This window comes from Salvelinus fontinalis, unplaced genomic scaffold, assembly GCF_029448725.1.
Source record: "Salvelinus fontinalis isolate EN_2023a unplaced genomic scaffold, ASM2944872v1 scaffold_0649, whole genome shotgun sequence".
NCBI classification, from domain to species: Eukaryota; Metazoa; Chordata; class Actinopteri; order Salmoniformes; family Salmonidae; genus Salvelinus; species Salvelinus fontinalis.
The window spans coordinates 47,734-74,421 of NW_026600858.1; the positions used below are offsets into that span (position 1 = coordinate 47,734).

At 51.2% G+C, this 26,688-nt stretch overlaps 2 protein-coding genes across 3 annotated transcripts in view; both read right to left on the reverse strand.

Moving 5' to 3' along the window:
- Positions 1 to 3,394, reverse strand: part of LOC129846919 (regulator of G-protein signaling 22-like) — a 41,734-nt gene extending 38,340 nt beyond the window's left edge. The window contains exons 1-5 of the mRNA XM_055914734.1: positions 3,252 to 3,394; positions 2,909 to 2,937; positions 2,625 to 2,687; positions 1,856 to 2,035; positions 1,411 to 1,496 (exon numbers count right to left, since the gene is read on the reverse strand). Coding sequence (XP_055770709.1) covers positions 1,411 to 1,496; positions 1,856 to 2,035; positions 2,625 to 2,687; positions 2,909 to 2,937; positions 3,252 to 3,273 — 380 coding nt within the window. The 5' untranslated portion in view covers positions 3,274 to 3,394. The remainder of the gene's footprint in view (positions 1 to 1,410; positions 1,497 to 1,855; positions 2,036 to 2,624; positions 2,688 to 2,908; positions 2,938 to 3,251) is intronic.
- A 957-nt stretch (positions 3,395 to 4,351) lies between these two features.
- On the reverse strand, positions 4,352 to 26,676 carry LOC129846915 (F-box only protein 43-like). Of its 2 annotated transcripts, XM_055914728.1 has the most exons (6): positions 26,419 to 26,676; positions 24,581 to 25,678; positions 23,784 to 24,269; positions 15,780 to 15,882; positions 7,528 to 7,716; positions 4,352 to 4,890 (listed from the first exon to the last, which is right to left on the reverse strand). In XM_055914728.1, exons 2-6 carry the CDS (start codon positions 25,612 to 25,614, stop codon positions 4,642 to 4,644), a joined length of 2,061 nt encoding a protein of 686 aa, XP_055770703.1. In that variant the 5' UTR covers positions 25,615 to 25,678; positions 26,419 to 26,676; the 3' UTR covers positions 4,352 to 4,641. The 2 variants fall into 2 exon arrangements, with proteins under 2 accessions (XP_055770703.1, XP_055770704.1); XM_055914729.1 differs by lacking the exon at positions 26,419 to 26,676 and having other exon boundaries at positions 24,581 to 26,411.
- Positions 26,677 to 26,688: the final 12 nt, after the last annotated feature.

Below are 26,688 nucleotides of genomic sequence, written 5' to 3' on the forward strand. Positions count from 1 at the left end.
CCTAATTGTCCCTAGAATTTCTAAGCAAACAGCTGGAGGCAGGGCTTTCTCCTATAGAGCTCAATTTTTATGGAGTGGTCTGCCTATCCATGTGAGAGACGCAGACTCAGTCTCAAGACTCATCTCTTCAGTAGGTCCTATGATTGAGTGTAGTCTGGTCCAGGAGTGTGAAGGTGAACGGAAAGGCTCTGGAGCAACGAACCGCCCTTGCTGTCTCTGCCGGTTCCCCTCTCTCCACTGGGATTCTCTGCCTCTAACCCTATTACAGGGGCTGAGTCACTGGCTTACTGGTGCTCTTCCATGCCGTCCCTAGGAGTGGTGCGTCACTAAAGTGGGTTGAGTCAGTGACGTGATCTTCCTGTCTGGGTTGGCGCCCCTCCTTGGGTTCGTGCCGTGGCGGAGATCTTCGTGGGCTATACTCGGCCTTGTCTCAGGGTAGTAAGTTGGTGGTTGAAGATATCCCTCTAGTGGTGTGGGGGCTGTGCTTTGGCAAAGTGGGTGGGGTTATATCCTGCCTGTTTGGCCCCGTCCTGGGGTATTGTCGGACGGGGCCACAGTGTCTCCTGACCCCTCGTCTCAGCCTCCAGTATTTATGCTGCATTCGTTTATGTGTCGGGGGGCTAGGGTCAGTCTGTTATATCTGGAGTATTTCTCCTGTCTTATCCGGTGTCCTGTGTGAATTTAAGTATGCTCTAATTCTCTCTCTCCTTTTCTCTCTCTCTCTCAGAGGACCTGAGCCCTAGGACCATGCCTCAGGACTACCTGGCATGATGACTCCTTGCTGTCCCCAGTCCACCTGGCCGTGCTGCTGGTCCAGTTTCAACTGCTCTGCCTGCGGCTATGGAACCCTGACCTGTTTACCGGACGTGCTACCTGTCCCAGACCTGCTGTTATCAACTCTCTAGAGACAGCAAGAGCGGTAGAGATACTCTGAATGATCGGCTATGAAAAGCCAACTGACATTTACTCCTGAGGTGCTGACCTGTTGCACCCTCGACAACCACTGTGATTATTATTATTTGACCCTGCTGGTCAACTATGAACATTTGAACATCTTGGCCATGTTCTGTTATAATCTCCACCTGGCACAGCCAGAAGAGGACTGGCCACCCCTCATAGCCTGATTCCTCTCTAGGTTTCTTCCTAGGTTCCGGCCTTTCTAGGGAGTTTTTCCTAGCCACCGTGCTTCTACACCTGCATTACTTGCTGTTTGTGGTTTTAGGCTGGGTTTCTGTACAGCACTTTGAGATATCAGCTGATGTACGAAGGGCTTTATAAATAAATGTGATTTAAAAAAAAAGTGATTGATTAAGTCATGACAGACAGGGTCAGGATAAAGGGCAGTGCTGATATCAAGACATGCATCAACAGGTGAAGTTACCCCCCAGTAATAAAACATTGGGGATGTACCTGTACTCGAAGTAGCAGTCACTTTGAATAAACAAGGATAGTCTTTCTTGTAGGATCCACTTCACTCCCTGTACTCTGTCCAAGCACTGTTACGAAAATCAAAATCAACGATTATTATTCTCATTTAAATGATGTCACACAAACAGGCGTCTGATTTCATCAACTCCATATCATTAAATCAACCAACTAATCTGATGAGAAACTTGAATCCACTTGAATAATAAATAAATAAAAGTTTGATTAGAGTTTAGTTTGATTAAACTTATGGAGGGCAATGTATTGGTTGGCAAATCAAAGTTGATTTGTCAATTGAACAGTAAACAATTGCTGTAAAAACAGTACAGTGAAATGCTCACTTGAAAGCACCCCCCCCCCCCCCCTCCCACAATGCAGTATTCAATATCAAGATGACATACTATAAAAGAACAGGAGAATTTGAACTGACCAGGACAGTGTAGTGGTTGTCCACCACGGGTCTAGCAGCCAGCTCTGTCGGGTCAGTGAGACGTTGTGATTGAAAGTGCTGCAGGGCTGACCTGATCCTCCTAGACAGAGCCTCCGCTGAACCACTGACCACCTCAAACACACCCGTCTCCTGGTTGTACTGAACACACTCAGGGAACGACTGGGTCGGAAGGAAACCAGGACATTTGGAACAGTATTATTCTCAGATTCAGACAGAATATACTCCTGTCTGTCCTGACTTAATCAATCACAGTAGCTCATGTAATTGGTCAATTATCTTAAATCTGATCAAATCAAAGTTTATTTGTCACGTGCGCCGAATACAACAGGTGTAGACCTTACAGTGAAATGCTTACAGGCTCTAACCAATGGTGCGGGGGAAAAAGTGTGTGTGTGTGTGTGTGTGTGTTAGAGACTATAGAGAGGGTGTGTGTGTGTGTGTGTGTGTGTGTGTGTGTGTGTGTGTGTGTGTGTGTGTGTTCATGTAGGTATCGTTAAAGTGACAATGCATATATGATGAACAGAGAGTAGCAGCAGCGTAAAAGAGGGGTTGGCGGGTGGGGCACTCAATGCAAATAGTCCGGGTAGCCATTTTGATCAACCATTTGAGGACAGTGAAATAAAACAACACAATTTACAACATCTTTGTGCTTTACAAACGTTTTGTCATTCATCCAGAGTGAAAATAAGCTTTAGTTACTGAATAAAGTAAATAATATGGCCAAGTAGAAATGTGACAGGATGTTTACAGGTAGGCTGAGGAAGTCATTAAAGAAGTGCACCAGAAGATCATCAGAAGCCAGACAGTCCTCCTGTGGATATCCAACAGAAGACATCGGTTAGTAAGTATTCAATGTGTTGATATGGGGAAAAACTACACAATTCACTTTAAATCCCTTGCCAGAAGTCATATTAAAAGTTGTTTAAAAAAAACAGTACGATGTTCTGTAGTCCATAATGTGACAAGGTGAAACGTTTAGAAAAAGGCATTTGTTTAAAAAATGTTTTAATTTTTTATAAATAGGTTACTCACGAAATTATCGATTGTAAGGTAAGGTGGATCTATGGAAGAAAAACATTTAAGACAACTTATGCCACCTTCAGATAAAAATGGGAACTCGGAAATCTCCCGACTTCAAAGCGTCCAAGACAACCGAAAACTCAGGAAACGAGCTCAAATCATGACGTCAGGGATCTTCAACTCAGAGCTCTAGAAAGAGGCCCGAGTTCCCGACTTGGATGACCGTTCAAAAGGATTTTCCCCAGACAGAGCGTTTCCCCCCTCAGTTCTTAGTTGTCTTGAACGCATTGAAATTCCTAGTTGTTTTTAACGTTGAATGTTTTAATTCAGCTGTTCTAGTATTCCCGGAACTCACCTGTTGTAATCTTCCCCAACATTCTTCACTTTTATGTACTTCAGTTGTCCTTAGTTATAATTCACCCAGAAACGTCAGCCAGGGGGCTCTATGCCTAAAACCCTGAGCACCTCGGACCCGCCGTCACCGGACCTTTCAGTGTAATCACCGACAGAGGGGTTGCTATGGAAATGAACTCAATCACATTGCGGAGGGGAACAGTAAAAGGCGTGACGCTCAGTAAACATTAACTGGAGTGCCAGTTTATCAATAATAAAATAAAAATACTGCATTTTATTCAGTCTTCTCATAGTAAAGTAGAGATTATTCACCATAACACGCTACTATGCACACCGACATGTATTCTATTTCAGAGAGGAACAGACGGTAGTACTTTGCGAGTCAAGTGAATGCCGTTAACCAGTAGAGGGCGCCATAACGACCCCCAAAAAACTATTTCGATACAGTGGTGTATGAAAAAACACATTGTCAAATCAAATCAACGTTTATTTTGTCGTGTGCGCAGAATGCTTACAGGCTCTAACAGTGCAAAAATAGACAAGTAAAGAAATAAAACAGTAAAAAGAGAGGCTATAAAAGTAGCGAGGCTACAGACAGACACCGGTTAGTCAGGCTGATTGAGGTAGTATGTACATGTAGGTATCTTTAAAGTGACAATGCATATATATTATACAGAGTGTACCAGAGGCGTAAACAGGGGTTGGCGGGTGGGACACAATGCAGATAGCCCGGTTAGCCAATGTGCAGGAGCACTGGATGGTCGGCCCAATTGAGGTAGTACGTACATGAATGTATAGTTAAAGTGACTGTGCATATATGATAAACAGAGAGTAGCAGCAGCGTAAAAAGAGGGGTTGGGAGGGGGGGGGGGGCACACAATGCAAATAGTCCGGGTAGCCATTTGATTACCCATTCCGGAGTCTTATGGCTTAGGGGGACGGGGGGGACTGTTGAGAAGCCTTTTTGTCCTAGACTTGGCCCTGCGGTAGTAGAGTGAACAGTCTATAACTGGGGCGGACGCCACATAAAACGAGCGTCGGAGCCGGTGTAGTATGATACGTCCTTGTTCACATGCCTATGAGACAACGTCAAATAAAATCTGTAAAAAGTATAACTTTATTAAAATTAAATGTGTAAATGTAGACAATATACAGTAGTTTACAGAAACATTCATATAAAAATCCAGTTGAGAAGAGAAACAACATTTTTGTACACCAATGAATTAGCTCAGGAGGAGGCCAGCATTCAGTAGCCATTTCATCTCTGATTCTACTTGCAGTGCTCCTCGCCGACACATAATTTAAAAAATACATTCAAGCTAAAACAAATTTAAAAGAGAGGAACAGGAAGTACAAATAATTGCAAATAAACACATAAAAATAAAACACATTCACAATCTCCTGACATTGCGTTTACTCCGAGCGCTCCCGGGTAAAACGTCCTTCCCGCCGCGTCGTTTGGCCGACAGGCTAGCGCATTCTCTGGACCCGTGGAAGGTACAAAGACAGGCGGTACAGAACCGGAAGCCGCAGTCAACGCCGCTACACACGCCCTCCATCTTTACCGAGTGACACCTAGCGGGGTGCCGGCATCGAGGGCAGGACTTCAGACATTCGTCAACGAAAAGGGTTTTGGCCACCTAGGAGGACGGAAACAGTAGTGAGAGCTAGTGAGCTAGTGTCCTCGTCTACAGGGAGGGATCCAATATCTAACAGAGCTAGTGTCCTCGTCTACAGGGAGGGATCCAATATCTAACAGAGCTAGTGTCCTCGTCTACAGGGAAGGAACCACAATCTAACAGAGCTAGTGTCCTCGTCTACAGGGAGGGATCCAATATCTAACAGAGCTAGTGTCCTCGTCTACAGGGAGGGATCCACAATCTAACAGAGCTAGTGTCCTCGTCTACAGGGAGGGATCCACAATCTAACAGGGCTAGTGTTCTCGTCTACAGGGAAGGAACCACAATACAACAGAGCTAGTGTCCTCGTCTACAGGGAGGGATCCACAATCTAACAGAGCTAGTGTCCTCGTCTACAGGGAAGGATCCACAATCTAACAGGGCTAGTGTCCTCGTCTACAGGGAAGGATCCACAATACAACATTAGAGCTAGTGTCCTCGTCTACAGGGAAGGATCCACAATCTAACAGGGCTAGTGTCCTCGTCTACAGGGAAGGAACCACAATACAACAGAGCTAGTGTCCTCGTCTACAGGGAGGGATCCACAATCTAACAGAGCTAGTGTCCTTGTCTACAGGGAGGGATCCACAATCTAACAGGGCTAGTGTCCTTGTCTACAGGGAAGGATCCACAATCTAACAGGGCTAGTGTCCTCGTCTACAGGGAGGGATCCACAATCTAACAGAGCTAGTGTCCTCGTCTACAGGGAAGGATCCACAATCTAACAGGGCTAGTGTCCTCGTCTACAGGGAAGGAACCACAATCTAACAGAGCTAGTGTCCTCGTCTACAGGGAAGGATACACAATACAACATTAGAGCTAGTGTCCTCGTCTACAGGGAAGGATCCACAATCTAACAGGGCTAGTGTCCTCGTCTACAGGGAAGGATCCACAATCTAACAGGGCTAGTGTCCTCGTCTACAGGGAAGGAACCACAATACAACAGAGCTAGTGTCCTCGTCTACAGGGAGGGATCCACAATCTAACAGAGCTAGTGTCCTTGTCTACAGGGAGGGATCCACAATCTAACAGGGCTAGTGTCCTTGTCTACAGGGAAGGATCCACAATCTAACAGGGCTAGTGTCCTCGTCTACAGGGAAGGATACACAATCTAACAGAGCTAGTGTCCTCGTCTACAGGGAAGGATCCACAATCTAACAGGGCTAGTGTCCTTGTCTACAGGGAGGGATCCACAATCTAACAGAGCTAGTGTCCTTGTCTACAGGGAAGGATCCACAATACAACATTAGAGCTAGTGTCCTCGTCTACAGGGAAGGATCCACAATACAACATTAGAGCTAGTGTCCTTGTCTACAGGGAAGGATCCACAATACAACAGAGCTAGTGTCCTTGTCTACAGGGAAGGATCCACAATCTAACAGAGCTAGTGTCCTCGTCTACAGGGAGGGATCCACAATCTAACAGAGCTAGTGTCCTCGTCTACAGGGAGGGATCCACAATCTAACAGAGCTAGTGTCCTTGTCTACAGGGAAGGGTCCACAATCTAACAGGGCTAGTGTCCTTGTCTACAGGGAAGGATCCACAATCTAACAGAGCTAGTGTCCTTGTCTACAGGGAGGGATCCACAATCTAACAGGGCTAGTGTCCTTGTCTACAGGGAGGGATCCACAATCTAACAGGGCTAGTGTCCTCGTCTACAGGGAAGGATCCACAATCTAACAGAGCTAGTGTCCTCGTCTACAGGGAAGGATCCACAATCTAACAGAGCTAGTGTCCTCGTCTACAGGGAGGGATCCACAATCTAACAGAGCTAGTGTCCTCGTCTACAGGGAGGGATCCACAATCTAACAGAGCTAGTGTCCTTGTCTACAGGGAAGGGTCCACAATCTAACAGGGCTAGTGTCCTTGTCTACAGGGAAGGATCCACAATCTAACAGAGCTAGTGTCCTTGTCTACAGGGAGGGATCCACAATCTAACAGGGCTAGTGTCCTTGTCTACAGGGAGGGATCCACAATCTAACAGGGCTAGTGTCCTCGTCTACAGGGAAGGATCCACAATCTAACAGAGCTAGTGTCCTTGTCTACAGGGAAGGATCCACAATCTAACAGAGCTAGTGTCCTTGTCTACAGGGAAGGATCCACAATACAACAGAGCTAGTGTCCTCGTCTACAGGGAGGGATCCACATTTGGCTGATTTGATAAACGTAAAACAATGAGGCATCATAAAATAGTGACGTTAGTTGGATGTGTCAAATGCTGTTTTAATTCATCACGGCCAGAAACGTATATACCTGAAACGTAGGGCCACAATGTGACCATAAAACATGACACAGTGGACTCACCTGTATGAACAGGTTCTGTTTACTGGCTGAGTTATGGGGTCCTGGACTGGACTCACCTGTATGAACAGGTTCTGTTTACTGGCTGAGTTATGGGGTCCTGGACTGGGCCTGGACTCACCTGTATGAACAGGTTCTGTTTACTGGCTGAGTTATGGGGTCCTGGACTGGGCCTGGACTCACCTGTATGAACATGTTCTGTTTACTGGCTGAGTTATGGGGTCCTGGACTGGGCCTGGACTCACCTGTATGAACAGGTCCTGTTTGCTGGCTGAGTCATGGGGGTCCTGGACTCACCTGTATGAACAGGTCCTGTTTACTGGCTGAGTTGTGCTGGACGGGGGTTACAGTGCCCGTTCCTGACTGGGGGGTACCACGGACGCTGGTCCTGGGGGTCCCGGACTGGGCCTGGACTGACTTCAGGGCAGACCGGCTCAGCAGGGTCAACCTGGTCTCTGCATCTGGGAGATGGACTGCGCTGCCAAGCTGCACACACACAGGGAATGAACAGTGTTGGTGAAAGTAGCCCTGTACTAAATATAGAACATCTGACTGGAGATATATTCATACAGTGTCTCAGTAGGAGTGGTGATATAGGATCAGTTTGTCCTTTTAGACCCTAATGACTAAGACTACACGGACCTGATCCTAGACCCTACTGACTAAGACTACACGGACCTGACCCTAGACACTACACGGACCTGACCCTAGACACTACACGGACCTGACCCTAGACACTACACGGACCTGACCCTAGACACTACACGGACCTGACCCTAGACACTACACGGACCTGACCCTAGACACTACACGGACCTGATCCTAGACACTACACGGACCTGACCCTAGACACTACACTACACGGACCTGACCCTAGACACTACACTACACGGACCTGACCCTAGACACTACACGGACCTGACCCTAGACACTACACGGACCTGACCCTAGACACTACACGGACCTGACCCTAGACACTACACGGACCTGACCCTAGACACTACACGGACCTGACCCTAGACACTACACGGACCTGACCCTAGACACTACACGGACCTGACCCTAGACACTACACGGACCTGACCCTAGACACTACACGGACCTGACCCTAGACACTAAAAGGACCTGACCCTAGACACTACACGGACCTGACCCTAGACACTACACGGACCTGACCCTAGACACTACACGGACCTGACCCTAGACACGACACGGACCTGACCCTAGACACGACACGGACCTGACCCTAGACACGACACGGACCTGACCCTAGACACTACACGGACCTGACCCTAGACACTACACGGACCTGACCCTAGACACTACACGGACCTGACCCTAGACACTACACGGACCTGACCCTAGACACTACACGGACCTGACCCTAGACACTACACGGACCTGACCCTAGACACTACACGGACCTGACCCTAGACACTACAGGCTAAGACTACACGGACCCGATCCTAGACACTACACGGACCCGACCCTAGACACTACACGGACCCGATCCTAGACACTACACGGACCCGACCCTAGACACTACACGGACCCGACCCTAGACACTACACGGACCTGACCCTAGACACTACACGGACCTGACCCTAGACACTACACGGACCTGACCCTAGACCCTACAGGCTAAGACTACACGGACCCGACCCTAGACACTACACGGACCCGATCCTAGACACTACACGGACCTGACCCTAGACACTACACGGACCTGACCCTAGACACTACACGGACCTGACCCTAGACACTACAGGCTAAGACTACACGGACCCGACCCTAGACACTACACGGACCCGATCCTAGACACTACACGGACCCGACCCTAGACACTACACGGACCCGACCCTAGACACTACACGGACCTGACCCTAGACACTACACGGACCTGACCCTAGACACTACACGGACCCGATCCTAGACACTACACGGACCCGACCCTAGACACTACACGGACCCGATCCTAGACACTACACGGACCCGATCCTAGACACTACACGGACCTGACCCTACAGGCTAAGACTACACGGACCTGACCCTAGACACTACACGGACCTGACCCTAGACACTACACGGACCTGACCCTAGACACTACACGGACCTGACCCTAGACACTACACGGACCTGACCCTAGACACTACACGGACCTGACCCTAGACACTACACGGACCTGACCCTAGACACTACACGGACCTGACCCTAGACACTACACGGACCCGACCCTAGACACTACACGGACCCGACCCTAGACACTACACGGACCCGACCCTAGACACTACACGGACCCGACCCTAGACACTACACGGACCCGACCCTAGACACTACACGGACCCGACCCTAGACACTACACGGACCCGACCCTAGACACTACACGGACCCGACCCTAGACACTACACGGACCCGACCCTAGACACTACACGGACCCGACCCTAGACACTACACGGACCCGACCCTAGACACTACACGGACCCGACCCTAGACACTACACGGACCCGACCCTAGACACTACACGGACCCGACCCTAGACACTACACGGACCCGACCCTAGACACTACACGGACCCGACCCTAGACACGACACGGACCCGACCCTAGACACGACACGGACCCGACCCTAGACACGACACGGACCCGACCCTAGACACGACACGGACCCGACCCTAGACACGACACGGACCCGACCCTAGACACGACACGGACCCGACCCTAGACACGACACGGACCCGACCCTAGACACGACACGGACCCGACCCTAGACACGACACGGACCCGACCCTAGACACGACACGGACCCGACCCTAGACACGACACGGACCCGACCCTAGACACGACACGGACCCGACCCTAGACACGACACGGACCCGACCCTAGACACGACACGGACCCGACCCTAGACACGACACGGACCCGACCCTAGACACGACACGGACCCGACCCTAGACACGACACGGACCCGACCCTAGACACGACACGGACCCGACCCTAGACACGACACGGACCCGACCCTAGACACGACACGGACCCGACCCTAGACACGACACGGACCCGACCCTAGACACGACACGGACCCGACCCTAGACACGACACGGACCCGACCCTAGACACGACACGGACCTGACCCTAGACACGACACGGACCTGACCCTAGACACGACACGGACCTGACCCTAGACACGACACGGACCTGACCCTAGACACGACACGGACCTGACCCTAGACACGACACGGACCTGACCCTAGACACGACACGGACCTGACCCTAGACACGACACGGACCTGACCCTAGACACGACACGGACCTGACCCTAGACACGACACGGACCTGACCCTAGACACGACACGGACCTGACCCTAGACACGACACGGACCTGACCCTAGACACGACACGGACCTGACCCTAGACACGACACGGACCTGACCCTAGACACGACACGGACCTGACCCTAGACACGACACGGACCTGACCCTAGACACGACACGGACCTGACCCTAGACACGACACGGACCTGACCCTAGACACGACACGGACCTGACCCTAGACACGACACGGACCTGACCCTAGACACGACACGGACCTGACCCTAGACACGACACGGACCTGACCCTAGACACGACACGGACCTGACCCTAGACACGACACGGACCTGACCCTAGACACGACACGGACCTGACCCTAGACACGACACGGACCTGACCCTAGACACGACACGGACCTGACCCTAGACACGACACGGACCTGACCCTAGACACTACACGGACCTGACCCTAGACACTACACGGACCTGACCCTAGACACTACACGGACCTGACCCTAGACACTACACGGACCTGACCCTAGACACTACACGGACCTGACCCTAGACACTACACGGACCTGACCCTAGACACTACACGGACCTGACCCTAGACACTACACGGACCTGACCCTAGACACTACACGGACCTGACCCTAGACACTACACGGACCTGACCCTAGACACTACACGGACCTGACCCTAGACACTACACGGACCTGACCCTAGACACTACACGGACCTGACCCTAGACACTACACGGACCTGACCCTAGACACTACACGGACCTGACCCTAGACACTACACGGACCTGACCCTAGACACTACACGGACCTGACCCTAGACACTACACGGACCTGACCCTAGACACTACACGGACCTGACCCTAGACACTACACGGACCTGACCCTAGACACTACACGGACCTGACCCTAGACACTACACGGACCTGACCCTAGACACTACACGGACCTGACCCTAGACACTACACGGACCTGACCCTAGACACTACACGGACCTGACCCTAGACACTACACGGACCTGACCCTAGACACTACACGGACCTGACCCTAGACACTACACGGACCTGACCCTAGACACTACACGGACCTGACCCTAGACACTACACGGACCTGACCCTAGACACTAGACGGACCTGATCCTAGACACTACACGGACCTGACCCTAGACACTACACGGACCTGATCCTAGACACTACATGGACCTGACCCTAGACACTACAGGCTAAGACTACACGGACCTGACCCTAGACACTACACGGACCTGACCCTAGACACTACACGGACCCGATCCTAGACACTACACGGACCCGATCCTAGACACTACACGGACCTGACCCTAGACACTACACGGACCTGACCCTAGACACTACACGGACCTGATCCTAGACACTACACGGACCTGATCCTAGACACTACATGGACCTGACCCTAGACACTACAGGCTAAGACTACACGGACCTGACCCTAGACACTACATGGACCTGACCCTAGACACTACACGGACCCGATCCTAGACACTACACGGACCTGACCCTAGACACTACATGGACCCGACCCTAGACACTACATGGACCCGATCCTAGACACTACATGGACCCGATCCTAGACACTACACGGACCCGACCCTAGACACTACACGGACCCGACCCTAGACACTACACGGACCTGACCCTAGACACTACACGGACCTGACCCTAGACACTACACGGACCTGACCCTAGACACTACACGGACCTGACCCTAGACACTACACGGACCTGACCCTAGACACTACACGGACCTGACCCTAGACCCTACAGGCTAAGACTACACGGACCCGATCCTAGACACTACACGGACCTGACCCTAGACACTACACGGACCTGACCCTAGACACTACACGGACCCGACCCTAGACACTACACGGACCTGACCCTAGACACTACACGGACCTGACCCTAGACACTACACGGACCTGACCCTAGACACTACACGGACCTGACCCTAGACACTACACGGACCTGACCCTAGACCCTACAGGCTAAGACTACACGGACCCGATCCTAGACACTACACGGACCTGACCCTAGACACTACACGGACCTGACCCTAGACACTACACGGACCTGACCCTAGACACTACACGGACCTGACCCTAGACACTACACGGACCTGACCCTAGACACTACACGGACCTGACCCTAGACACTACACGGACCTGATCCTAGACACTACACGGACCTGACCCTAGACACTACACGGACCTGACCCTAGACACTACACGGACCTGACCCTAGACACTACATGGACCTGACCCTAGACACTACATGGACCTGACCCTAGACACTACATGGACCTGACCCTAGACACTACATGGACCTGACCCTAGACACTACACGGACCTGACCCTAGACACTACACGGACCTGACCCTAGACACTACACGGACCTGACCCTAGACACTACACGGACCTGACCCTAGACACTACACGGACCTGACCCTAGACACTACACGGACCTGACCCTAGACACTACACGGACCTGACCCTAGACACTACACGGACCTGACCCTAGACACTACACGGACCTGACCCTAGACACTACACGGACCTGACCCTAGACACTACACGGACCTGACCCTAGACACTACACGGACCTGACCCTAGACACTACACGGACCTGACCCTAGACACTACACGGACCTGACCCTAGACACTACACGGACCTGACCCTAGACACTACATGGACCTGATCCTAGACACTACATGGACCTGACCCTAGACACTACACGGACCTGACCCTAGACACTACATGGACCTGACCCTAGACGGACCTGACCCTAGACACTACATGGACCTGATCCTAGACACTACATGGACCTGACCCTAGACACTACACGGACCTGACCCTAGACACTACATGGACCTGACCCTAGACACTACACGGACCTGACCCTAGACAATACATGGACCTGACCCTAGACACTACATGGACCTGACCCTAGACACTACAGGCTAAGACTACACGGACCTGATCCTAGACACTACACGGACCTGACCCTAGACACTACATGGACCTGATCCTAGACACTACATGGACCTGATCCTAGACACTACATGCTAAGACTACACGGACCTGATCCTAGACACTACACGGACCTGACCCTAGACACTACATGGACCTGATCCTAGACCCTATAGGCTAAGACTACATGGACCTGATCCTAGACACTACATGGACCTGATCCTAGACCCTACAGGCTAAGACTACACGGACCTGATCCTAATGACTAAGACATGGACAGATGGGACCTGATCCTAGATCCTAATGAATAAGACTACATGGACAGATGGGACCTGATCCTAATGAATAAGACTACATGGACAGATGGAACCTGATCCTATATCCTAATGAACAAGACTACATGGACAGATGGGACCTGATCCTAATGAATAAGACTACATGGACAGATGGGACCTGATCCTAGATCCTAATGAATAAGACTACATGGACAGACGGGACCTGATCCTAGATCCTAATGAATAAGACTACATGGACAGATGGGACCTGACCCTAATGAATACGACTACATGGACAGATGGGACCTGATCCTAGATCATAAGGAATAAGACTACATGGACAGACGGGACCTGATCCTAGATCATAAGAAATAAGACTACATGGACAGATGGGACCTGATCCTAGATCTTAATGAATAAGACTACATGGACAGACGGGACCTGATCCTAATGAATAAGACTACATGGACAGATGGGACCTGATCCTAGATCCTAATGAATAAGACTACATGGACAGATGGGACCTGACCCTAGATCTTAATGAATAAGACTACATGGACAGATGGGACCTGATCCTAATGAATAAGACTACATGGACAGATGGGACCTGATCCTAATTAATAAAACTACATGGACAGATGGGACCTGATCCTAGATCATAAGGAATAAGACTACATGGACAGATGGGACCTGATCCTAGATCCTAATGAATAAGACTACATGGACAGACGGGACCTGATCCTAGATCATAAGGAATAAGACTACATGGACAGATGGGACCTTATCCTAGATCCTAATGAATAAGACTACGTGGACAGATGGGACCTGATCCTAGACCCTACTGACTAAGACTACATGGACAGATGGGACCTGATCCTAGATCCTAATGAATAAGACTACATAGACAGATGGGACCTGATCCTAGATCCTAATGAATAAGACTACATGGACAGATGGGACCTGATCCTTGATCCTAATGAATAAGACTACGTGGTCAGACGGGACCTGATCCTAGATCCTAATGAATAAGACTACATGGACAGATGGGACCTGATCCCAATTAATAAAACTACATGGACAGATGGGACCTGATCCTAGATCATAAGGAATAAGACTACATGGACAGACGGGACCTGATCCTAGATCATAAGGAATAAGACTACATGGACAGACGGGACCTGATCCTAGATCCTAATGAATAAGACTACATGGACAGATGGGACCTGATCCTTGATCATAATGAATAAGACTACGTGGACAGATGGGACCTGATCCTACTGAATAAGACTACATGGACAGACGGGACCTGATCCTAGATCTTAATGAATAAGACTACATGGACAGATGGGACCTGATCCTAATTAATAAAACTACATGGACAGATGGGACCTGATCCTAGATCATAAGGAATAAGACTACATGGACAGACGGGACCTGATCCTAGATCATAAGGAATAAGACTACATGGACAGACGGGACCTGATCCTAGATCCTAATGAATAAGACTACATGGACAGATGGGACCTGATCCTTGATCATAATGAATAAGACTACGTGGACAGATGGGACCTGATCCTACTGAATAAGACTACATGGACAGACGGGACCTGATCCTACTGAATAAGACTACGTGGACAGATGGGACCTGATCCTACTGAATAAGACTACGTGGACAGATGGGACCTGATCCTACTGAATAAGACTACATGGACAGACGGGACCTGATCCTAGATCCTAATGAATAAGACTACGTGGCCAGACGGGAACTGATCCTAGATCCTAATGAATAAGACTACATGGACAGATGGGACCTGATCCTAGATCCTAATGAATAAGACTACGTGGCCAGACGGGAACTGATCCTAGATGTGACACTAATAATACGGGCCCAGACATAGTGCTTCTCTACATCAATGCTGAAACACGGTTACAGGTGACAGCCTCACCTCCAGAGCTGCCTTGACGTCCATCAGGTAGTGTCTCCTCCTGCGGCTGGACACCTTGTCCTGAACTATGACCTCATTCCAGCTACGGGACACCTGACCAACCCTGTAGACCAGCAGAACACACGCAACAATGTCATGACAATGCTGTGGTATAGAATGTTCTAGCAAGCGTTTTGATTACATAGGTTTGTACACACACACGTCAGTAAATCTGTAACACACTGCCTTGAGAGGCAATTCATATAGCCTTGACTTAATCCACATTTTTGTTGTGTTACAGCGTGAATTCAAAATGTATTATTTCTCGCCCATTTGCACACAATACCCCCAAACAAAATGACAAAGTGAAAACATGTTTTGGATCGGTCCACATGTTTATAAAAATGAAATACAGAAATCTTATTTAGATAAGTATTCAGACCCCTTTGTTACGACACTCCAAATTGAGCTCAGGTGCATCCGATTCCCTTTGATCATCCGTGAGACGTCGCTACAACTTGGAGTCCACCTGTATCCAATTCAATGGTTTGGACATGATTTAGAGAGTAACACACCTGTCTCTATAAGATCCCAGAGTTGACAGGTTATATCAGAGCAGGAACTATACCATGAAGTCCAAGGAACTGGCTGTAGAGAGCGACGTGGTGAGGCATATATCTGGGGGGGAAGGGTATAAAACAATTTTGAGTGTTTAAAGTTTACAAGAGTACAGTGGTCTCCATCATTAGGAAATTGAAAAATATGGAACTACCTAGACTCTGTCTAGAGCCGGCCGTCCGACCAAACTACCTAGACTCTGCCTAGAGCCGGCCGTCCGACCAAACCGATCAACCTAGACTCTGCCTAGAGCCGGCCGTCCGACCAAACTGAGCTACCTAGACTCTGCCTAGAGCTGGCCGTCCGACCAAACTGAGCTACCTAGACTCTGCCTAGAGCTGGCCGTCCGACCAAACTGAGCTACCTAGACTCTGCCTAGAGCTGGCCGTCCGACCAAACTGAGCTACCTAGACTCTGCCTAGAGCTGGCCGTCCGACCAAACTGAGCTACCTAGACTCTGCCTAGAGCTGGCCGTCCGACCAAACTGAGCTACCTAGACTCTGCCTAGAGCTGGCCGTCCGACCAAACTGAGCTACCTAGACTCTGCCTAGAGCTGGCCGTCCGACCAAACTGAGCTACCTAGACTCTGCCTAGAGCTGGCCGTCCGACCAAACTGAGCTACCTAGACTCTGCCTAGAGCTGGCCGTCCGACCAAACTGAGCTACCTAGACTCTGCCTAGAGCTGGCCGTCCGACCAAACTGAGCTACCTAGACTCTGCCTAGAGCTGGCCGTCCGACCAAACTGAGCTACCTAGACTCTGCCTAGAGCTGGCCGTCCGACCAAACTGAGCTACCTAGACTCTGCCTAGAGCTGGCCGTCCGACCAAACTGAGCTACCTAGACTCTGCCTAGAGCTGGCCGTCCGACCAAACTGAGCTACCTAGACTCTGCCTAGAGCTGGCCGTCCGACCAAACTGAGCTACCTAGACTCTGCCTAGAGCTGGCCGTCCGACCAAACTGAGCTACCTAGACTCTGCCTAGAGCTGGCCGTCCGACCAAACTGAGCTACCTAGACTCTGCCTAGAGCTGGCCGTCCGACCAAACTGAGCTACCTAGACTCTGCCTAGAGCTGGCCGTCCGACCAAACTGAGCTACCTAGACTCTGCCTAGAGCTGGCCGTCCGACCAAACTGAGCTACCTAGACTCTGCCTAGAGCTGGCCGTCCGACCAAACTGAGCTACCTAGACTCTGCCTAGAGCTGGCCGTCCGACCAAACTGAGCTACCTAGACTCTGCCTAGAGCTGGCCGTCCGACCAAACTGAGCTACCTAGACTCTGCCTAGAGCTGGCCGTCCGACCAAACTGAGCTACCTAGACTCTGCCTAGAGCTGGCCGTCCGACCAAACTGAGCTACCTAGACTCTGCCTAGAGCTGGCCGTCCGACCAAACTGAGCTACCTAGACTCTGCCTAGAGCTGGCCGTCCGACCAAACTGAGCTACCTAGACTCTGCCTAGAGCTGGCCGTCCGACCAAACTGAGCTACCTAGACTCTGCCTAGAGCTGGCCGTCCGACCAAACTGAGCTACCTAGACTCTGCCTAGAGCTGGCCGTCCGACCAAACTGAGCTACCTAGACTCTGCCTAGAGCTGGCCGTCCGACCAAACTGAGCTACCTAGACTCTGCCTAGAGCTGGCCGTCCGACCAAACTGAGCTACCTAGACTCTGCCTAGAGCTGGCCGTCCGACCAAACTGAGCTACCTAGACTCTGCCTAGAGCTGGCCGTCCGACCAAACTGAGCTACCTAGACTCTGCCTAGAGCTGGCCGTCCGACCAAACTGAGCTACCTAGACTCTGCCTAGAGCTGGCCGTCCGACCAAACTGAGCTACCTAGACTCTGCCTAGAGCTGGCCGTCCGACCAAACTGAGCTACCTAGACTCTGCCTAGAGCTGGCCGTCCGACCAAACTGAGCTACCTAGACTCTGCCTAGAGCTGGCCGTCCGACCAAACTGAGCTACCTAGACTCTGCCTAGAGCTGGCCGTCCGACCAAACTGAGCTACCTAGACTCTGCCTAGAGCTGGCCGTCCGACCAAACTGAGCTACCTAGACTCTGCCTAGAGCTGGCCGTCCGACCAAACTGAGCTACCTAGACTCTGCCTAGAGCTGGCCGTCCGACCAAACTGAGCTACCTAGACTCTGCCTAGAGCTGGCCGTCCGACCAAACTGAGCTACCTAGACTCTGCCTAGAGCTGGCCGTCCGACCAAACTGAGCTACCTAGACTCTGCCTAGAGCTGGCCGTCCGACCAAACTGAGCTACCTAGACTCTGCCTAGAGCTGGCCGTCCGACCAAACTGAGCTACCTAGACTCTGCCTAGAGCTGGCCGTCCGACCAAACTGAGCTACCTAGACTCTGCCTAGAGCTGGCCGTCCGACCAAACTGAGCTACCTAGACTCTGCCTAGAGCTGGCCGTCCGACCAAACTGAGCTACCTAGACTCTGCCTAGAGCTGGCCGTCCGACCAAACTGAGCTACCTAGACTCTGCCTAGAGCTGGCCGTCCGACCAAACTGAGCTACCTAGACTCTGCCTAGAGCTGGCCGTCCGACCAAACTGAGCTACCTAGACTCTGCCTAGAGCTGGCCGTCCGACCAAACTGAGCTACCTAGACTCTGCCTAGAGCTGGCCGTCCGACCAAACTGAGCTACCTAGACTCTGCCTAGAGCTGGCCGTCCGACCAAACTGAGCTACCTAGACTCTGCCTAGAGCTGGCCGTCCGACCAAACTGAGCTACCTAGACTCTGCCTAGAGCTGGCCGTCCGACCAAACTGAGCTACCTAGACTCTGCCTAGAGCTGGCCGTCCGACCAAACTGAGCTACCTAGACTCTGCCTAGAGCTGGCCGTCCGACCAAACTGAGCTACCTAGACTCTGCCTAGAGCTGGCCGTCCGACCAAACTGAGCTACCTAGACTCTGCCTAGAGCTGGCCGTCCGACCAAACTGAGCTACCTAGACTCTGCCTAGAGCTGGCCGTCCGACCAAACTGAGCTACCTAGACTCTGCCTAGAGCTGGCCGTCCGACCAAACTGAGCTACCTAGACTCTGCCTAGAGCTGGCCGTCCGACCAAACTGAGCTACCTAGACTCTGCCTAGAGCTGGCCGTCCGACCAAACTGAGCTACCTAGACTCTGCCTAGAGCTGGCCGTCCGACCAAACTGAGCTACCTAGACTCTGCCTAGAGCTGGCCGTCCGACCAAACTGAGCTACCTAGACTCTGCCTAGAGCTGGCCGTCCGACCAAACTGAGCTACCTAGACTCTGCCTAGAGCTGGCCGTCCGACCAAACTGAGCTACCTAGACTCTGCCTAGAGCTGGCCGTCCGACCAAACTGAGCTACCTAGACTCTGCCTAGAGCTGGCCGTCCGACCAAACTGAGCTACCTAGACTCTGCCTAGAGCTGGCCGTCCGACCAAACTGAGCTACCTAGACTCTGCCTAGAGCTGGCCGTCCGACCAAACTGAGCTACCTAGACTCTGCCTAGAGCTGGCCGTCCGACCAAACTGAGCTACCTAGACTCTGCCTAGAGCTGGCCGTCCGACCAAACTGAGCTACCTAGACTCTGCCTAGAGCTGGCCGTCCGACCAAACTGAGCTACCTAGACTCTGCCTAGAGCTGGCCGTCCGACCAAACTGAGCTACCTAGACTCTGCCTAGAGCTGGCCGTCCGACCAAACTGAGCTACCTAGACTCTGCCTAGAGCTGGCCGTCCGACCAAACTGAGCTACCTAGACTCTGCCTAGAGCTGGCCGTCCGACCAAACTACCTAGACTCTGCCTAGAGCTGGCCGTCCGACCAAACTACCTAGACTCTGCCTAGAGCTGGCCGTCCGACCAAACTACCTAGACTCTGCCTAGAGCTGGCCGTCCGACCAAACTACCTAGACTCTGCCTAGAGCTGGCCGTCCGACCAAACTACCTAGACTCTGCCTAGAGCTGGCCGTCCGACCAAACTACCTAGACTCTGCCTAGAGCTGGCCGTCCGACCAAACTACCTAGACTCTGCCTAGAGCTGGCCGTCCGACCAAACTACCTAGACTCTGCCTAGAGCTGGCCGTCCGACCAAACTACCTAGACTCTGCCTAGAGCTGGCCGTCCGACCAAACTACCTAGACTCTGCCTAGAGCTGGCCGTCCGACCAAACTACCTAGACTCTGCCTAGAGCTGGCCGTCCGACCAAACTACCTAGACTCTGCCTAGAGCTGGCCGTCCGACCAAACTACCTAGACTCTGCCTAGAGCTGGCCGTCCGACCAAACTACCTAGACTCTGCCTAGAGCTGGCCGTCCGACCAAACTACCTAGACTCTGCCTAGAGCTGGCCGTCCGACCAAACTACCTAGACTCTGCCTAGAGCTGGCCGTCCGACCAAACTACCTAGACTCTGCCTAGAGCTGGCCGTCCGACCAAACTACCTAGACTCTGCCTAGAGCTGGCCGTCCGACCAAACTACCTAGACTCTGCCTAGAGCTGGCCGTCCGACCAAACTACCTAGACTCTGCCTAGAGCTGGCCGTCCGACCAAACTACCTAGACTCTGCCTAGAGCTGGCCGTCCGACCAAACTACCTAGACTCTGCCTAGAGCTGGCCGTCCGACCAAACTACCTAGACTCTGCCTAGAGCTGGCCGTCCGACCAAACTACCTAGACTCTGCCTAGAGCTGGCCGTCCGACCAAACTACCTAGACTCTGCCTAGAGCTGGCCGTCCGACCAAACTACCTAGACTCTGCCTAGAGCTGGCCGTCCGACCAAACTACCTAGACTCTGCCTAGAGCTGGCCGTCCGACCAAACTACCTAGACTCTGCCTAGAGCTGGCCGTCCGACCAAACTACCTAGACTCTGCCTAGAGCTGGCCGTCCGACCAAACTACCTAGACTCTGCCTAGAGCTGGCCGTCCGACCAAACTACCTAGACTCTGCCTAGAGCTGGCCGTCCGACCAAACTACCTAGACTCTGCCTAGAGCTGGCCGTCCGACCAAACTACCTAGACTCTGCCTAGAGCTGGCCGTCCGACCAAACTACCTAGACTCTGCCTAGAGCTGGCCGTCCGACCAAACTACCTAGACTCTGCCTAGAGCTGGCCGTCCGACCAAACTACCTAGACTCTGCCTAGAGCTGGCCGTCCGACCAAACTACCTAGACTCTGCCTAGAGCTGGCCGTCCGACCAAACTACCTAGACTCTGCCTAGAGCTGGCCGTCCGACCAAACTACCTAGACTCTGCCTAGAGCTGGCCGTCCGACCAAACTACCTAGACTCTGCCTAGAGCTGGCCGTCCGACCAAACTACCTAGACTCTGCCTAGAGCTGGCCGTCCGACCAAACTACCTAGACTCTGCCTAGAGCTGGCCGTCCGACCAAACTACCTAGACTCTGCCTAGAGCTGGCCGTCCGACCAAACTACCTAGACTCTGCCTAGAGCTGGCCGTCCGACCAAACTACCTAGACTCTGCCTAGAGCTGGCCGTCCGACCAAACTACCTAGACTCTGCCTAGAGCTGGCCGTCCGACCAAACTACCTAGACTCTGCCTAGAGCTGGCCGTCCGACCAAACTACCTAGACTCTGCCTAGAGCTGGCCGTCCGACCAAACTACCTAGACTCTGCCTAGAGCTGGCCGTCCGACCAAACTACCTAGACTCTGCCTAGAGCTGGCCGTCCGACCAAACTACCTAGACTCTGCCTAGAGCTGGCCGTCCGACCAAACTACCTAGACTCTGCCTAGAGCTGGCCGTCCGACCAGACTACCTAGACTCTGCCTAGAGCTGGCCGTCCGACCAGACTACCTAGACTCTGCCTAGAGCTGGCCGTCCGACCAGACTACCTAGACTCTGCCTAGAGCTGGCCGTCCGACCAGACTACCTAGACTCTGCCTAGAGCTGGCCGTCCGACCAGACTACCTAGACTCTGCCTAGAGCTGGCCGTCCGACCAGACTACCTAGACTCTGCCTAGAGCTGGCCGTCCGACCAAACTACCTAGACTCTGCCTAGAGCTGGCCGTCCGACCAAACTACCTAGACTCTGCCTAGAGCTGGCCGTCCGACCAAACTACCTAGACTCTGCCTAGAGCTGGCCGTCCGACCAAACTACCTAGACTCTGCCTAGAGCTGGCCGTCCGACCAAACTACCTAGACTCTGCCTAGAGCTGGCCGTCCGACCAAACTACCTAGACTCTGCCTAGAGCTGGCCGTCCGACCAAACTACCTAGACTCTGCCTAGAGCTGGCCGTCCGACCAAACTTCCTAGACTCTGCCTAGAGCTGGCCGTCCGACCAAACTACCTAGACTCTGCCTAGAGCTGGCCGTCCGACCAAACTGATCAACTAGACTCTGTCTAGAGCTGGCCGTCCGACCAAACTGATCAACTAGACTCTGTCTAGAGCTGGCCGTCCGACCAAACTACCTAGACTCTGTCTAGAGCTGGCCGTCCGACCAAACTACCTAGACTCTGTCTAGAGCTGGCCGTCCGACCAAACTGATCAACTAGACTCTGTCTAGAGCTGGCCGTCCGACCAAACTGATCAACTAGACTCTGTCTAGAGCTGGCCGTCCGACCAAACTGATCAACTAGACTCTGTCTAGAGCTGGCCGTCCGACCAAACTGATCAACTAGACTCTGTCTAGAGCTGGCCGTCCGACCAAACTGATCAACTAGACTCTGTCTAGAGCTGGCCGTCCGACCAAACTGATCAACTAGACTCTGTCTAGAGCTGGCCGTCCGACCAAACTGATCAACCTAGACCCTGTCTAGAGCTGGCCGTCCGACCAAACTGATCAACCTAGACCCTGTCTAGAGCTGGCCGTCCGACCAAACTGATCAACCTAGACCCTGTCTAGAGCTGGCCGTCCGACCAAACTGATCAACTAGACTCTGTCTAGAGCTGGCCGTCCGACCAAACTGATCAACTAGACTCTGTCTAGAGCTGGCCGTCCGACCAAACTGAACAACCGGACAAGAAGTCACCACGAACTCAATGACAACTCTGACAGAACTACAGAGTTCCTTGGCTGAGATGGAAGAGAACCTGCTAGAAGGACAACAGTCTCTACAGTACATCACCAATCTGGCCTTTATAGGAGAGAATGGCCAGATGGAAACAAGGAATACAAATCCAAAATGTGCAAAGCTGACAGACATACCCAAGACGAGACTCAAAGCTGTATCCGCCGCCAAAGGTGCTTCTACAAAGTACCGACTCTGAGGAGTGTGAATACCTATGTCAATGAGAACTGTATTTACATTTTCAATACATTTGCTACAATTTCAAAAAAAAAAAAACATGTTTTCACTGTCATTATGGTGTATTGTGAAAGAACAAAAACATACATTTATTCCATTTTGAATTCAGCCTGTAACACAACAAAATGTGGAATAAGTCAAGGGGGTATGAAGACTTTCTGGGGGTAGAGTATAACATCCTCACCTATAGACATCTTCAGAGGACAGCTGATTGAGGATCTTAGCCAGGATGTGTCTGAGATTCTTCTTCTTCAGCTCAGTAAAGATGTCTACCTTCCCCAGGCCCATCTTCCTGCCGATCAGCCCAGCCAGAGGCATGGTGGTCCTGAAGGCCTCCTTCTCAGAGACCCTCAGCAGTTCCTCCAGACTGGTGTGCTCCAGCAACATCCTGGATGTCCTCTGGGACAGGGCCTGGACCATCTGCAGGGCCGGCGTGAAGGACAGGTCCTCTAGCTTAGCGGTGGTTGTTTTCGGCGGTGTCACATCCGGGAAGACGTCACCGTCGTCATCCTCGTTGATGATGCTGCGCTCCAGGTGTCCCTGGGATATCAGGTTCTTCTCTCTGCCATGAGTTCTGTGGGCTGCCAGGTTCCTCACGTCCCGGTCCCCCTCAGACTGGGAACCGCCCTCTCGGAGAGTGGACAGGCGACGCTGGCGCTCCAGTCTGGACCTGATCATATTAATTTTTTTTAAACTTCATAAATAACTTTACAACAACAACAACAACAAAAACGGAAGCAAGCAACAAACTGAATTACACCAAGTACAACTAAATTATTAAATATTACAATAATTAGCTACAAAACACCATATATATACACACACACAACACTGAAACGTTCTAAGGAAATGTTTCTCAACTCCGGTCCTTGAGTACCCCCCCAACAGCACACATTTGTACATACTGTTGAGGGTTCTCAAGGATTGGCGATGAGAAACACCGTTCTAGGGCGTTCAACGGAAGTCAAAAAAAGCCTATACCTCCTCTTCATCTCAGCCAGCCTGCTGGGGGTCTCCTTGCACCTGGAGTTACCCGATGACAACAGCAGCAGCTCCTGGAAGGAACCATCATTGTCTACCGTGGAGTCCTGGGATTTATCCAGAGCCAAGGAGCTGAAGCCGCTGTCGTCAGACACAAAGCGGTCATAGTGTTTATGAGTAGGGGTGGAGGACGGGGTGTCAAAGTGGTGTTTAGGAGTAGGGGTGCTCAGGACACTCGGGCTGTCCGAGAGGTTAGCTGCTACGTCGTTGTCGATTGGAGTTTGGAAATGATCTTTCACCGAGGGTGTTACTCTGCTATAGCGTGGGGTCTCCAGCATCTCAGTGGTAAGGAGGTCTGAGGGGACGATGCTCTCTTCCAGGTCTGCATCCGAGAGCGACGTATCGGACGCCTTTCTCTCAAAGAGAGCGCCGTTGTTCGTGTTGCATTTACCATCTTCAAGTGTTGAGGTTTTTACAAGAGAGAAGAGGAGGCGCAGTTTCCTGCCGGAGAGAAGCACATCTTCTGGTTTTAAAGTGCTCGTAGCCAAAGCGCCAACAGTAAAGGCATCTGGTGAGTCAAAGACCCCATTTAAGCCGTGTTCAGTTCTCCCATTCGCTGACGAGTCCGTCCTTTTAGTGCATGGTGTTTCTGTATCGTCTGCAGTTTTACCCTCCGGGGCAGATTTAGACATGAGGAGACGTCGTCTCAGCAAAGGATCTCTCCTGGATACTTTAGGAGTTTCACACCAGCCGTTCTGTAAAGGCTGCTCCTTCAGAATGTCTTTCAGTGGACTTCTGACAGACTCTTTTTGTCTGTTCTTTCTGGGTGACAGAGGTTCGCATTTCTGTGAAACGTTCTCTTTAGGCGTTTCATGCAAACCATCTGAAGAAAAACACTTTGAGAGGTTAAAATCGTCTCCACTCTCAATTTTAGAGCTGTAACCACTGTCCAGGTATCCACTGTCATGACAAGCTCCATATTGCAGGTCTTTGAGGCTGTGGAAATTGACATCTGGTCCGAGACAGTGATCCATACTCCCTTTAAGATGTAGAAACACAAAGATTCACCAGGTGACGGGTCTGGTGTTTCAAACTGATCTGTGAGAAGACATTGAAAAACAATGGCGTTAGACAAAAAGCGTAAAGCCACTTTTGTTGTACGCTAGTTAGCTAGTTTGCTAACGTTAGCCCTCAGTTAATTCATGTAGCTAGCTAGTTAGCTAAAATTAGACAATTGGACAAACATGTAACCTGTACTCAATTTTGGAAAATACAAATATATCTAGCTGACTTATGCTAAAAAAATATAAAAATAAATAAAAGTAGGTAAATAACTAACAGGTTATGTTACTTTAACCTTCCAAGTGGATGAAACAAACAACCAGAAGTTAACGGTCGACGATAGTGACAACAATTCCATAGTTGCTATGCTGTCGTGTGCCGTTGATAAACGGAATTTAAATCCCCTCGCTTGGGTTTTTAAATGTTCCGTCTAAATATCTCCATGGCTGCCATTCGCCCGCTCAAAACTGCACAGCGACCGCCAAAAACCTCGACTGAGGCTGGGTACACCGTTTGGTTCCCTCTCTCCCTGGAGAGACTCATTAGCCCGCTGGCTAGCAAGCTAGCGTGAAAACAAAAATGTTAAAAAGCAGCTGCAATTTCAGAATGTGCGTGCATGGTTTGTTTTATTATTACTAGTTAGCTTAGCTTGTTAAACAATTGGATTATTAGCTGAAAATTAATATACTAATGTTAGCAATTCACCTTGAAATACATACTAAGATGTAATGTATATATAACGTTACAAGCCTGAGACAAACGTTAACGTTACTTACCTAGCTATTGTTTCAGAAAGTTAGTGTCGAAGTGTTGTTTACTTACTTCTAGCCAAAAGGCTAAGCTAAAATGTAGCTAGAAATGTCGGACATTCCAAAGAGGTATATCCTGTTGTACCGTAAACAGACTACAACTGCCCGTCTTCTCGTCCTCCTATTGAACTGTGTGTGTTTAGGACTGAGATGTTTTCAAAATTTGGTGCCATGTCTGCTGCACATCTCACTCCACTTATCGCGATGATTTGTTTTGCCAAACACACGCACTGTAGT

Coding starts and splice junctions, on each gene's coding strand:
- LOC129846915 (XM_055914728.1), bottom strand. CDS start 25,614: ATGGATCACTGTCTCGGACCAGATGTCAATTTCCACAGCCTCAAAGAC. Junction 15,883..23,783: donor TCCTCTGAAGATGTCTATAG/GTGAGGATGTTA, acceptor GCTGGTCTACAG/GGTTGGTCAGGTGTCCCGTA. Junction 7,717..15,779: donor ACGTCAAGGCAGCTCTGGAG/GTGAGGCTGTCA, acceptor GTGTGTGTGCAG/CTTGGCAGCGCAGTCCATCT.